The sequence below is a fragment of the Meriones unguiculatus genome, chromosome 7 (assembly GCF_030254825.1).
Source record: "Meriones unguiculatus strain TT.TT164.6M chromosome 7, Bangor_MerUng_6.1, whole genome shotgun sequence".
Classification (NCBI taxonomy): Eukaryota; Metazoa; Chordata; class Mammalia; order Rodentia; family Muridae; genus Meriones; species Meriones unguiculatus.
Genome location: NC_083355.1, coordinates 25151711 through 25166940, shown reverse-complemented (window position 1 = coordinate 25166940; position 15230 = coordinate 25151711). Strand labels below are relative to the sequence as shown.

Genomic DNA, 15230 nt, shown 5'->3' with positions numbered 1-15230 from the left:
CAGAGATAGATTAAAGAGAGAACAAGCTAGACACAGGTGAAGACAGAAGGAGCCAGAAGATTAGAATATACTGCCAAAGTTAGTGTAAGGCCAAGCAGAGCAATTCAGTCAGAGGCCAAGAGAGAAGCCAGATTGAATCAGTCAGTCGGCTAGAAGAGGAGTTGGAGCCAGAATAGCTGAATTGAACCAGCCAGCCAGAATTCAAAAAGAGCTAGAAAGGGTGAGTTTATTCAGCAGTAAGTCTCAGAGGCTGAAAACATTCTAGGCTTAGATTAGATTGTATGGAGGCTAGAAGTTTCCAGAACTAGACCTTGGTTAGCAGATGGAGGCAATAAACCTCCAAGACAACAATTACCTCTGGAGGAAAAAAATAGTTACTTTTACAGCTCTTCCTGGCAACTGCCAAGATTTACTTTCCTGCCCTGCCTATTTAGTCTCAAGCATTAATAAATAAGCCTTTAGATTCCTTCTGAATCTATTTTTAAATTCTTTTATTAGCAAGACCCATAAAACAGAACTCCAGTTTCGTCCTTAGACCAGATGCTCAAGAATGTAGGTGGGGCTGGCTCGGCGGTCCAGAGCTCATACTGACATGAGGGCCTAAGCTGACTCCCTGCACCCAATCACCTGTAACTCTAGCTGTAACTCCAGCGTCTCCTTTGGACTCCCCGGGTACCTGCACAGACGTGCGTGTGTATATAGACACAGACGGACACACAGACACAGACAGACACACAATTTAAAAACAAAATTAAAAAAAAAACAAAAAAACAGGAACCCAAAGGCTGTTAAGATGGCTTCATGGTTAGAGCTTTTGTTGTTCTCACAGAAGACCCCTGTTCATTACCCAGTACCCACCTGGTGACTTGGAACTCCAGTTCCGACACCCTCTTCGGACTCCCACTGCCACCAAGGACGCCAGGGTTCACACATACATACATGCAGGCAGGTAAAACGCACCCACAGACATAAGCATCAATAAATTAGGAACACAGACAACTTGACGGACTGAGCCTCAAGGCTGGGTATGTTTTCGGGACAGTGAACCCATCCAGGTGAGCACAATGCCCAAGCTGTGTTGTCCTGCCAGTAAAGTTCACGGGCCGACTGACCCACAGGGTTGCCACCCTGCTTCACAGAGATGTTCCTCGCTGTCCCAGACCAAAAGATCTTGCACAGGAGGAAAAGACGCCCTCAAAGAAATGGAAGTGTAAGCCAGGCAGTGGTGGTGCAGGCCTTTAATCCCAGCCCTTGGGAGGTAGAGATGGTCAGATCTCCTGAGTTTGAGGCTAGCCTGGTCTACAGAGTGAGTTCCGGGTCGGCCAGGGCTACACAGAGAAACCCTGTCTTGAACAACCCCCCCCCCCAGAAAAGCAATGAAAATGTATTATGTGGTATTAAATATAGCATAAAACGAAAGTATAAAATTGCTTGATCTGCAAGCCCAACGTGGTACGCATCTGAAACCCCAGCTCATCTAAAGCAGGACGGCAGATGGAGACAGGAAAGTCAGCAGAAAGCTCAAGGGCCTGCCAACCAGGAGTATTCTGGGGAGCAACAGAATGCAGGAACATCCCTGCTTCAAAAACTAAGTGGACTTGAGAAGCAGTTCCGAAAAGGCTACACAGTAAATAAAAACTTTTAAGTCCTACGGAGAAGGGAGTGTCCGCCTTCAGTTCAGTAGACTGGGGAGGGGTTGGCATTGGTGGAAAGCTGTTAAGTAAGTAATCAACTCAGCAGAACTTAGGAGCGTCATTGGCCAACCCTGAGTCATGCCTCACTAGCTCACAGACAGGCAGGTGAAAGTGAAAGAGACTGTTGACCAACAGGGGAGGAGAGAGAAACAGCTGGGAGAGATCCTGAGCCCAGTGTGAGGCCAGTGCAAAGATGCCTTGACCCACTTAGATCAAGGTCAGGCTGCTTGGCAGGAAGAGTCCCTAGACTTGGTTGCCCTTTGCCCAGTGGTTTGGGGTTTAGAAGAGGGTTTTACAAAGCAGGAAGGGACCGTCAGTCAACGCGCTCTGAGCAGTCTGCCTACGGTTTTTCTAGGAACCAAGCCATCTTCAGCTGTGGTTTTCACGTGGTTGCATCAAAGGCAAGCTGTCAGCTCATCACCGAAACCTGTACGGTCTGGCCAGAGTGCTCTGCCGTGACTGCCTGGTGGGAGCCTAACTCCTTGGCTCATTGTGGTAACTGGTAGTGAACTCCTTTCTCACACTGGCTTTTGTGATCAGCAAACACGCACATAACCTTTGCAGTTTCCGCAGTTAGGTAATAAAAGTCATGGTGGCTTTGGACTCGGTGGCTTCCCAGATGATTTGCTGAGAAGGAAGCTTGTTGGGTCTCAACCCTAAACAAACCACTGAGGTGCTTACCTAACATATCAAAGCAGACGCTGGCCCCATGTCCTCCCAGCATCCTTCAGTCCCTACCTGTTACAGGGCCCTCCCAGCTGGCATACCTCACCCACCACCCTAAACTTCTCCAGCCCAGCACCTGGACTGCTCTACCCCCAGCTGCCCTTCCCTATAGAATCCAAATATTTTGGTCAACTGGCCCTTTCGTCTTTTCGTCTACCCTTTACCCTCCTGGCCTCTGGGTCTAGCTCCTGTCTCCTCTCTCTCTCTCCCCTGTCTCCTCACAAGGCCTAGCTCAGTCCGGTCATGTCCACTCTGGACTCTCCAGGATGCCTCTGTCTCTGGCTATGCTCTCCCTTTAACCTACAATAAACTTTCTTGTCCTGTACTCTGTACCTAGGAGCAGTCCTGACCTTCCCTTTTTATCCCCCCCCCATTCAGAAGCTAGCTTCCACAGGATGAACTGACAGAGCCCCACCTGAAGAGGATCTACACTCCCCAGACAAAGGGCACAGGAATAGATACGTCAGACTAATTACAGTTATGCTTTCATTAAAATATGTTTTGTTGGAGGAAAATATGTTTTGTTGGCTTGGTTTGGTTTTTTGAGACAGGGTTTCTCTATATAACAACTCTGGCTGTCCTGGGACTCATCTTGTAGACCAGGCTTGCCCTGAACTCACAGAGATCCACCTGCCTCTGCCTCCCAAGTGCTGGGGCTAAAGGGGCATGTCACCACTGCTTGGCTTTCGTGAAAATATATTTAAAACCTGAGTGTGGCAGGACATACGTGTAATTGCAGAACTCAAGAGGCTGAGGATAGAAAGCAAATTCCAGGCCAGCTGAGGCTACATAAAAAGTCTTTTAAAATTAATAAGTGAATGAATTTATGTTAACATCTAGTAGGTTTATGATTCCTTGATTTGTTTTTATTGATTGTGGTGTGCTAGCACTCAAACCCTCTGCTCCCAGCCCTGTCCCTTTTAATGAATTCTTAAGTATCTTTAAATGGTCTCAGCTTTAAATCACAACTTGTCAAGTAGCTTGTTGTTGTTACTTTGTTCATTTTTCTCTTGAGACAGGGTCCCTCTCTGAAGCTCTGGCTAGCCTAAAACTCTGTGTCGACTAGACTGGCCTTACAGCCACTGCTGCCTCTGCCTCCTGAGTGTTGGCATTAAAGACGTGTGCCGCCAGGCCTGCCTCGGTGTATGTGTGTGTGTGCGCGCAAACACATGCACACACAGGTGCATAGGCATGATTGGGCAGGGCACACACACCAGGCAAGTGTAAAGATCAGAGCACAGCTTCATGCAGTTGGCTCTCTCTTTTCACCTTCGTGTGGCCCCAGGGATTAGACACCAGGTCTGTGAGGCTTGTGGTGCAAATGCCTTCACCCACTGAGCCATCTCACCGGCCCTTTTGTTGTATTTGATTTGGGGGATTTTTTTAAAAAGATTTTTACACAGAAAGGTAGGACTTCTGCCTTCGTTTCTGCACTGAGCTTCACTGCTGTGTGCTCTAGCGATACCACACAGGAGCATCAGGTGAGCGCTGTCTTTACATCCCCCCTCCACCCCCACCCCCCGTCACGTGGAACTTAAGCTGAAGAAATCAGCTGGGTAGTGGCTCCCAGCATGCACCTGGTTCTCAGTGGTGGGCCTCAGGCTGTCCAGATAGGCAGATAGGAGATCAGCCTGGACTATAGGGTTCTGGTGGTTAGATAAAGGTCAGCAGTCCTCAGGAAGCTGTGATGCCTGTGCCCATCTTCCAAAAGCAGTCACTTCCCTTATACCTCTGGCAGAAGGGACAGGTGGCTACGGGTGGCATCTCTCAGCTTATCAAAGCCATGCTGGCCTGCAAGCTCCCTCAGTATCACAGGTTACACATTTCAAAGTCCCCTCTAGCACCCTCCTCCCCTACGCTAACTGCCCTTGGGCTCAGTCTTCCTTCTCCCCAGCTATCCTTCCTTCCTATAACCCGGCTATTCTCACAACTCTCCCTAGCTGTGCTCTATTCTCTATCTCTTACTAGCTCCACTATTCTCCTCTCCCACTTCCCTAGCTAACGCTGGCCACGTCCAGTCCGCCGACCATGTTCAGTCTGCTTCTTTCTCGCTCTGCTCTGGATTCCTCCAGATGCCTCTGGCGGTCCTCTCCCTCATGTCTGTAATGAAAACCTTAACCACAGCCAAGCACGGTGGCACATGCCTGTGATCCTGAAGTCCCAGCACTTGGGGGAGCAGAAGCAGGCAGATCTCTGTGAGTTCGAGGCCAGCCTGGTCTACAAAGCGAGTCCAGGACAGATAAGACTACACAGAGAAACCCTGTCTGGGCGGGGGTGAGGGGTGGGGTGGGGGGGAGGGGCAACAACAAAATCCTTAACCATATATCGTGGAGTGGTTATGTCAGCAGTTTCTTTACTGTAACCCCCTCCCCCCACACACACACACTAGGCTACCTGGATTCTTTACAAGAATAAGCTTTGTTGGGGGTTGTTCTGATGCTAGCCCTCAAGATCTGGTTAAACCTATCCTTGTTGTATAAACCTATCCTTGTTGTGTAAACCTGCCTAAGTCATTATATATGATTGGTTGATTAAATGCCTTATGCCTGGGAAGGGCAGATTAGGGTAGATGAGGCTAAGGTTCCCAGGACTGGAGAGGGCAGGAGAATCATGGGACACAGACAGACCGGATGAGAGGAGGAAGGAGGACGCCTGGAGAAGGAACCACGTGGGTGAGGAGGAAGGACTCCAGTGATGGCATGAAAAGGCCCAGGTGAAGAATGCAAGCAAGTACCATGGGAATGTGGATGGAAGGGAGACCAGATGAGGAGGATTTAGGTGGATGGCATTGGATGGGGGCTGGGAGATGGATATTGGGTTACTGAACTATCTGCCTGGCCCAAGGTAAATAAGGCAATTATAAAATCTAACAGGTGTCTGTATCTTATTATTTGTGATAAACAGGTTAAATAATAACACCACGATGATGATGATGATAAAAATAATAAACATTATGTAGCCCAACACTCATTTTTTTATTTACTACAACAAAGCTTGCCATTGAATTAATTTTATAACATGCATTTTTTTTCTGTTTTAGAGAGCAGAATTTTGTTTTGTGCTGTTTAACCTGTTTAACCTGTTTAAAACAAAACAACCCCACCCAAAAAAAAAACAAACAACAACAACCAAGGTTTCTCTAGCCAGAAACAAGCTTCTGACCTTTGAAGCCTCTATAATAAGGGATTGTGGCTGTGGAACAATACCAGGCCAGAATAGAGGACACTTTGTGCTTCTCATAGTGGTTACTTCCTGAAGCAGATGTGAAACAAGCACGGAGATCCTGAGAGCAGTGATTGTGAAGAGGAAATATGTACTTGAGGTTTTTTTTGTTTTTTTTGTTTTTTTTGTTTTTTTTTTTGAGATTGATTTATTTATCATGTATACAATGTTCTGCCTGCATGTATGCCTGCAGGTCAGACGAGGACATCAGATCTTATTATAGATGGCTGTGAGCCACCATGTGGTTGCTGGGAATTGAACTCAGGACCTTTGGAAGGGTAGACAGTGCTCTTAACCTCTGAGCCATCTCTCCAGCCCGTACTTGAGGTTTTAATTGATGCTTATAATTTTAAAATACCATGAGACAGAAAGATCAGGCCAGCCTGCGCTACAAAGCAAGTCTGAAGTCTCAGATTGAGCTATAGAAAACCCCTTCTCAAAGAACAAATGAAAACTTAGAATGTCAAAACAGAGCAAATTGCCAAGCATAATATGGTGTGTGTGTGTTTCATGGTGGTGGTTTTGTTTGTATGTGGAGGAAAGCCAAGGATGTAGCTCCATAGCAGAGAATGCACTTTAACGTTTCCAAGGCACTGGGGTTAGCACCTCCAAAAGGAGAAAACAAATGAACAAAAACAAAAACTGTAGGCCAGGCTGGCCTCGAACTCAGAGATCCGCCTGCCTCTACTTCCCAAGCGCTGGGACCAAAGGTGTGCGCCACCGCAGCCCAGCTTGGGAATATTTTATTAAGTATGAATGAAACACCTTAGCTCACTGAGCTCCCCGCCCCCTTTGGGAGCATAGAGCCCTCATGTAAACTAGACAAGCACTGTACCACCGAGTTCTATCCCTGGCCTTCCTTAACCCTTCATTTATACACATTTCACCCAATTAAAAAAAATCTCTGAAGAGTGTACCTTTAGTCACCCTAAAGTGAAAGAAAAACTGGGAAGCTGGCTCCCCTGGCAAAAGCAGTCGCTGTGGGAGCCTGATGACCTGAGTTTGACCCCAGAACCCACGTAGAAAGCCAAATGCAGTAACCTCCTCTGTAGTCTCAGCATTTATACCAATACTGGGAAGAGGGCTCCAGGCACAGGGGCGCACGCACGCCTTTGGTCCCAGTGTTCGTGAGGCAGAGGCAGGCTGATCTTTGTGAGGTTGAGGCCAGCCTCAATATTGAGTCCAAGGACGGGCTACCCAGTGAGACCCTGTGTCAAAAACAAACAAAACGACAAAACCAACATCATAAGGGAAGGGAGACAAGGAGAATCATCAGGAAGCTTTTGCACCAGGTAGCCTGGAAGTATACTTCACACTGAAGAGGGGAAAACAACAACAACGCTGCCTCTGACCCCCACACATGCACCACTGTGAAGATGTTCACATGTATACACACACACACACACAATAAATAAGTAAATACAAAAATAAAAGACACAAGAAAACAATTATCGATTATTCGCTTGTTACCAAAATAATTCTTTTCCAAAGAGGAAGGGGGTGTTAAACCTGGCCACAGTGGTTCCTGCTTTTGATCCCAGTACTACGAAGGTAGAGGAAGGTTCCGACATCCAAGGTCATCTCTGGGTACATAGTGAATTCAAAGCCAGCCCGGGCTACGTGAGACTCCATCTCAAACTTACAAAGAAAAAAGGAAGGAAGAAGAGAAGGAAGGGGGAGGGAAAGTGGGCAACATTTTAAGGTGTTTTCCACCCTGATGACGTGAAGTCTGACCCCCTGTAACCAACAAGGAAGGAGAAAAGTTGTCCTCCGACCCCTGTGTGCATGCCCTGCAGGCAAGAGCAGTCCTCAGAAAGTCCCAATTTCACTGGCGTTCCTTTGAGCTCATTTAAAGAAATGTGTTGTTCAAGGTTGGGGGGGGGGGATGTAATATTGGACTGAAAGTCTTTGCTCACGACATCTGATTTGATGCTCATGTCAAATACACTACAGTTGGGGCTTTTGTATTTCCAGGGCCTTGTAAGTAAGGCAGTAAGGGCCATCCAACATCTGGCTTTGGGGGTGTTGTGTGTGTGTAAGAGAGAGAGAGAGGGAGACAGAGAGACAGAGTGTGAGAATACGTGCGGGTACCTGAGGAGTCCAGAGGAGAATTTTCAGACCCCCTTGGAGCTGGAGTCACGGGTGCTCATGGCCTGCTAGACATCAGTGCTGGGAATCAAACTCATGAGCGCCGTGCCGTGTGCTTTTAACGACTGAACCGTCTCCCCAGCTCCCCAACACTTGCTAAACGAAATTCCAGTAAGTGTCCGAAACAATCCAAACCCATCGCACTGAGCTAAAATCCAATAGGCTGCTTCCAGGCTGGTCCTCAGACAACCTTCTCCCTCCGTTTCCCCAACTGTAAAATGGAGATTTCAGCAGTTCTTCATAGGAGCTGCTAGAACTCAGCAGAGGCGCCCTGAGTAGGAGCGGCACAGGGAACAAACGACTTATCTCTCCATGTCTCCCTGTTTCCTTCTCCCCTTCAATCAGGCTTTTCTGTCCCCTTTCCACAGAAATATAATCACTCTTGGGTGCCCCATAGGGTATAAACGGAACTGAACTTTTTCCGGCCTTTGGAGACAAGGTCTTCTGTAGCCCAGGCTGCCCTCAAACTTACAATGTAGCAAAAAGGTGACCTTGATCGTCTGGAATAACTACAAACATTCGGATGTTTGTACGCTTTTGAAATGAATGTAATAATTAACATTACGGGACGACAGCCTCTTCCCGGGTTGCCAGGGTGGGTGTGTTGAGGGGGGAAACTAGCCCATTTCAGAAGTAGAAAGCCAGAGGTTGGAAGAGGTGCTTCCCGAAGGCCACACTGACCACCACAGAGACAGGAAAAGAGCAAACAGTGGGGAATGAAAATCGTAGATCTAAAGGTACAATTCTAGCTTTCTGTTAAGTGGAGGAAAAACGAAGCTTGCCCCCCAAAATGTGCCCGCCCTAAATTCACTGGCATCGTCCCAGCTTCCGCCTTCGCTCCCTCCTGCAGGAAGGACGAAGCTACAGGAATACTGAAGGACTCTAGATTCCTGAAGCCCTTAGCAAGGGGCAAAGGGCACTGCAGGAATCGACCTCCTTCCCCTTTCTCCCTGCATCCTTTGTCGAACAGGTGAGCGGTTTAAAAGCAAACAAACAGAAAATGAACCCAGGTCTTGGTGCCTCGTCAGCAAGCGCCCGGACCCCTGAGCAACACCCTCGGCCCATTTTAAAAAGTTTTGAGACAAGGATCTCCATCTGACCTCAGACTTGTTAGGCTTCTGCCTCCCAAGGAGCTGGAATGGAGCCCAGGGCTTCCTGGAGGTCAGGCAAGCTACTAGCATCCGCCCCTTAACTGCATTTGTATTTGGGGAGAAAAAAAAATCTTTTTTTTTTTTTTTTTTTTCAGAGAAAATAACTTTTGGGGCGGGGGTGAGGTACAAGACTGATTTCTAACGCACAACACTCGTTTCCGAATCTTCTATGCACTTTTTGGAAAAATTAATCGAATGCGTCCAAGTACTGTTTTTGTTTGTTGTTTGTTTGTTTGTTTCCGCGTTCAGTTTTTAAGTTAACCTCCCAGTCTCACCGGCGGCCGGTGCTGTGGCGGGCGCACCGGGGTACAGCCGAGCGTCTCACTCCGAGACCGAACATTCTGAAATCGTTGGGTCTGCGGGGGAGCTGCTATGGACCTCCCTGGCAAGGACTGGGGGGACCGCGGCTCCTGCACTTGCCTAAACCCGCATCCTACCGCCTCGGGGGGGGTGGGGGGCTGCTGGCGGGGCACCCGGCACCCCCACCCAGGGCACGACCCCCCCGCGCGGACCCGCCCTAGGTGCGCTCTTGGCCACCTCCGGGTCCGGTTTTCCCACGAGGGGCCGGTTCCGGGTTTGCACGAGCCCCAGCCCAGACGTGGGGGGTGAGGTGGGGCGGCGGGGGCTTGGGGTGGGAGCTCCTAGCCCCGGCAGCACGCGCTGTGCCCCGCGATTGCTGCCACCCAAGCGAAGGCGCCCCGTACCCCACCCCCGTTTCTCCCCCGGGCCCGGGGACACTCACTAGCTGGGAGTCGTCATCGCCGCTCGCTCGGGCCCCATCTCCACCGACTGCCCAGCGCGAGTCCGGAACCGGGCAGGAAAAGGCTGCGGGCCCGTGCCCGCCCACATCCCACAGCCTCCGCCCAGGCGCTGGACCCAGCTTCGCGCGCGCGCTGCGCTCCGATAGTTTCGCCGTTATTTGGGATGATCCATTGTGACTCCGAGGCGCCCGGGGGCCCACACCCCAGGACCTTAGACGGTCCCCGCGGCGGCCACCGCCCCCAGCTTTTCCTACCAGAAGGAAGAGCTCCCGACGCTCCATGTACGCGCATCCACTGTAACAGCCGCGAAGACAGTCCGGAGGCAGGGCGAGGGCGAGGGCGCAGCAGGCTGGGTAAATCCACCCTGGGTGTACTTTAATGTCCCCGGGGTGCAGGGCTGAGAAGGCAGGCCACCTCTGCTTACCCTCGGGCCAGCCCATCCCCTCTCCTTCGTGGGCAGGTCTGTCTGACCAGCGGCTTCAGCGTTGCGCCCAGACAAACTTCCAGGGTGGACTTGGGACCGGGAGAAGCGGGAGGGGAGTGCGGACCTCTCCCCCCTCCCCGCCTCTCTCTCCCCTCCCCCTCCCCCTCCCCCTCCCGCCCCTTTGCTTTCTCCAATCAGAAGCCGACGGCGTCCCCCTGCCTCGGTTCTCGCTCCGAGGCCGCCCTCCGGGCTTGTGGGGCGCGTCCCAGGGGCGCACGAGCCCCCCTCCCCGCTGCTCTCCAAACGGGGGGGCCCGTTTCTGCGCCTCCCCGGGTCATCAAGCTCGCCCACCCTACACCCCATCCCTCCTCCGCCTCCCCGTCACCTCGCCCCCCGCTTGCCCTTCCGCAGCTGAAATTCGGTTCTCCCTCACCTAGCCTCTGCCCTCCCTCCACCTCCGCCCCAGCACTCCCGGGGAAACCAAAGATGAGACCAGTTCTTCCTGCTAGGACCTACCCGGCCACGCGATGCCTTTTTTTTTTTTTTTTTTTTTTTTCCTCGCGTATTGGGGGGAAGAAAGAGCGAATTTCACACGAGGTTGTTCCGCCTCTGCCTTGGTGAAAGCCTTTCGAAAGGCGCTGGGAGGTGGTTTTCCGGGGGGGGGGGGGTGTTCTTCTCTAACGCGATTGTCCTGTTTTATTCCAACCCGGCCAAGCTTGCACGCACGCGGCTAGTTTGTCGTAAACGGAGACGGAGGCGGGGTGGGAGTGGGGGCGGGGGTTCGCGTGCGATGCTCTGCTAGCGCTTGCTGAGCCGCATCTCTTTCTACCTTGTCTAGTCTCAAAAAAAAAAAAAAAAAAAAAAAAGGAAGTAAGGTTAAAAACAGTAATCCCGAATACCCAGCCAGGTAGGACAGCGTCTCACTCTGTCGAAAGCTTCCTAAGCCAAATGGGACACAGGAAACCCCAGGAAAATCAGAATTCCAATTCACCCTTAGTTATGTATGATTTAGATGAACACACAGCCTACAGAATGGGGGGAAATCTTTGCCAGCCCAATACACCTGACAGAATTACCATAGAATATACAAATAACCAAAAAAAAAAAAAACCGAATAAAGCCTTTGGTTGTTTGTTTTTGTTTGTTTCTGGTTTCAACACCGTCATAGGTCCGGTCCACCGTTTCTTTTCATGATGGATACAAATTCAGTTTTCTGGGTATTGACATGGCAGACACAGGACAAACGGCTATTTGTGGTGCTTCCTGGCATGCCAAAGTGGACGCTGGCCCCCAGGCTTCCTCGGATTCATGGCTACCTGTGGCTCCTCGCAGTGGGGTTTTCCCACCCTGCCCCTTACTCTAAATTTTTCCCGCACGGGAGCTGCCCGTCCCGACCTTCCCATTCCCTTATAACCCCAGCTACGCACTCTCTGGGTCTCCCCGTCTTCTCCGGCCCCCTTCCCTCTTGCTCCTTTCTCCTTTCTCTCCTCCTCTTCCTCCCCTCCCCCAGCCTTCCCGTGGCCGAGTCCAGCCCGCCGCTGACCACGGTCAATCTAGTCATAGATGTCGCCTCTGTGCCCTCCCAGATGCCTCCGGCTGTACTCTCCCTCACATCTGCGTTAGGAACCTTCCCCTCAACTCTACCTTGGGGTGGCTACGCCCCTACTTCACACACCTGATGCCGAAACCTCCCCGAGGGGCATAAACAAACCCCCTTCCAGGGGCCTAGCCCCCTCACTGAACCAAGCTGCTGATCCGACGCTGAATCCTTCATTTCAGTGGCTTCTGTCACCCACACTATTTGACTCCAAATTCTGAAGCCTGCCTCCTCAACGGCTCCCCCTCCCACCCCACCCCCGCTGTGCACCTCCAACTGTGATTCAGGGTTTGCCTGGGCCCTGGAGCCTGCTGACCACTCCTGGGAGCCCATCGAGTGGAAAGCCTTCACTCTCTTCCTCCACCTGCTTTCTCCTCCTCTGCCGCATTCCTATCACCCTGCGGCGGCCTGGTTTGTCTCTGCTGGCTCCCCGGAGCCTACCATTGCTAGAAGAGCCACATCGGTTGCCAGGAGGCTCCTTTACCCTCGACCCCCGGCCCCCATCCCATAGAAAGATGCCTCTCCCGTGTGATTTGGGACCTTTCTCTCTGACAAGTCTCTCAGTCCACTCGGGGACGCCCCAAGTTGACATTCCTGTCGCCAGGAACACAGGTTCTCGGCTTCTTCCAGGAACTTCCTCACCTCCCCTGGGAGCTGCCTGCTCCATCCCTTCCTTATGCCCTCCGGACCTGTCCAGCACTGGAGCCCTCCCTCCCCTGGAACGCCTGTCGGTGACCCTTGTCCCTGATGCCTGTTAGCTCCTTTCTGGAGCTTATTGTAACCGTCCTTCTGGAGGAGCTCTTGTTTGCAACGCCTCTTTTCATTCTCGGACTCCGAGATTACATTAAAACCTCAAAGCTGGGTTGCAGTACAGACCCATGGCCACAAAACTGACACATTCGGTTTTCTAGTTCTCACAGACCCTAACAACTTCCGCCACCCCAGAAGTAAATGATTGTAAACTCTTATCTACAAACTTTTTCTGCTCTCCACTCTTAAAAAAATCTCTTATCTCTGTGCTTCCTTTGCTCTCCGCTCCCATAAAGAAATCTCTTAGGCTATTACATAAACTATCTTGGGATTTGTAAATTTACTGGGCATGCTTTAAAATGTCGTAAACTATGTGACAGGCAGCGGTGGTGCACGCCTTTAGTCCCAGCACTCAGGAGGCAGAGGCAGGTGAGTTGGAGGTCAGCCTTGTCTGCAGGGAGAGCTCCAGGACAACCAGAGCTACAAAGAGAAACCCTGTCTCAAGAAGAAAAGAAAAGGAAAGATAAGGAAAAAAAGTGTAACAAACAGCCAGGCAAGGTGGTCCACAACTTTAGGCAGGCAGATCTCTGAGTTTGAGGTCAGTCTGGTCTACAAAGCAAGTTCCAAGACAGCCAGAACTACACAGAGAAAGCCTCCCCCCATATAGATATATTTGTTATATTACATATAACAAAAGATTGAAAGTTTAAAAATCCGTTCATAAGGTAATCCTAATTTACTACTGCAGACTGTATGTGTAGCTTGGATTCAACTCTTGTTTAACCCTGGTTTAGGAAAATGGTTCAACTCCATCTTGGTGGATGGTCTTCTCATGATGGAAGCAGTTGAGGCTACCAGCCACCTTTGTTGACATAATGTTCTTATGGACTGTGCATAGTTTAACCTGGCTCGTTCAGATGCTGATAACTCTACCTCCGCTATCTGGCTTCAAGTTTGTGTAAACATGCCACCATTTGTTCTCTGTATTGGTAATAAAACCAATGCTGATCAATAAAAGATAACAGAACGGGACATCCCGGTTCAGGGAGGGGAGGAGGAAGAGGAGAGTGCTGGAGAGAGGACCAGGGGAACATCAGGAGACAGGAACCAGAAGACGCTATGCTGGTTTGGAGGTTTAGGATGGAGTGATGTTTGGGAAGCACTGTGCTCTAGGTTAATTGACTAAATCCTAGTCTCTGTGTGGTGATTTGGGCTTTATAGCTGGTTAGGGAATAACTGCTACTTTACTAACATATGCATCAATATTAAATATTAATAATTCTACACACCTTCACTAAAGCTAAAAGAGTACGTGCCATGTAGCTCCAACTCCATCTTGGTTAAAAGACCAGATGGATAGAAACCAACAAGGCAGCGCTTAGAAGACTTCTTAGTCCTAACAAGCCCTTGGCTTACCATTGCGCGTCTCCTTTTTAGACACAAAGGGCAACAGCAGGTCTTCAAGGTATTTTGGATGAGGATAGTTTCTATACGACGATTTTCATCCTGAGAGTAAAAATTTTAGATAAAGAACAACATATGTTTGATGAATAAGGTATTTTTGAGGCTTGTACATGCCAAAGTTTATAAAGGTCTACTCAGATTAACAGACGCCGACACCTTAGTCATTGTCCTATTGCTGTGAGGAGACGTCATGGCCGCCATGCCTTTGCTAGAGTGTGAGGCAAACCATAGACAGTTGGACAGTTGGAAGCAGCCCCACACCCTACACCTGGGATTAAAGCAGAACACGTCCTTAAAATATTCCTCTGTTCTTAAAGAAACCAAAATTTGGGCTGGAGAGATGGCTCAGTGGTTAAGAGCACTGTCTGGGACTCAGGTTCAATTTCCAGCACCCACATGGCAGCTCACAACTGTAACCAGTTCTAAAAGATTTGACACCTTCACACTGATACACATAAAATAAAGAAAAATTAAAAAAAAAAAAGAAAACTGAAATTTCAGAATTGTCACTATAACACACACACATGCACACTTGAAAGCACAGGCAGGCACACACACACACAGAGATATTTATATTTGAAATTCCTGTGGAAATAAATAAATAGAGTGCCAGCCATGATTACAAAGGCCTTTAATCCCAGCACTTGGGAGGCAGAGGCAGGTGGATCTCTGAGTTTGAGGCCAGCCTGGTCTATCGAGTGAGTTCCAGGACAGCTAGGGCTACACAGAGAAACCCTGTCTTGAAAATTCTATCTTACGTTTTTTGTTTATTTGTTGTTGTTTTAACTTTTTAATGATTCTTTATTTCACAGCCTGCAGCTGGGTCCTGTTCACTTTCCCATCCCCTCATATCCGCCCTTGCCCTTGCTACCTCCCATCAAAATAGAAAAACACACCAACAAACAAAGGACAACACAGAACAAAGCATAGACAATGCCTCATCACCGTAGAAGCTGTAGCCTGTCCTGAAGCAGACCCCACTATCCCTACATCGCTGCTTGCAAACGTTCATTGCAACGTGTCTCTTACATTTTTAAGACACTGAAACTTTGCTGGACCTCACAGCCAAAGTTAATATTACACTTGGAAGTCACTTAAGACTGGTACCCTACTGTGTACTCAGCCTGTTTGTTTAACATTCTTTTAAGAAAACAATGTAACCTATAACCTTGGGCTTATCATGTTCTCTGTTTTTACAGCCTAAACTAAGGCATAGATGAGATTGTGTATTAGTTAAATTATTTAACATCCATGCCCCTGATCCAGGCTACACAGGTGTAGCATTTGTTCTGT

The 15230-nt window shown here is 49.5% G+C and overlaps 1 protein-coding gene across 2 annotated transcripts in view; it reads right to left on the bottom strand.

The window, feature by feature from the left end:
- The window catches only part of B4galnt2 (beta-1,4-N-acetyl-galactosaminyltransferase 2), a 39883-nt gene extending 29637 nt beyond the window's left edge, over positions 1-10246 (bottom strand). The window contains exon 1 of one of the 2 annotated variants that reach the window (XM_021645357.2): positions 9957-10246. Coding sequence is in view for 1 of the 2 variants with exons in the window: in XM_021645356.2 (XP_021501031.2) it covers positions 9684-9721 (38 nt within the window). In the remaining variant the exon portion in view is untranslated. Of the gene's footprint in view, positions 1-9683; positions 9758-9956 lie in introns of those variants that run through there. The other variant, XM_021645356.2, reaches the window with a different exon arrangement.
- Positions 10247-15230: the final 4984 nt, after the last annotated feature.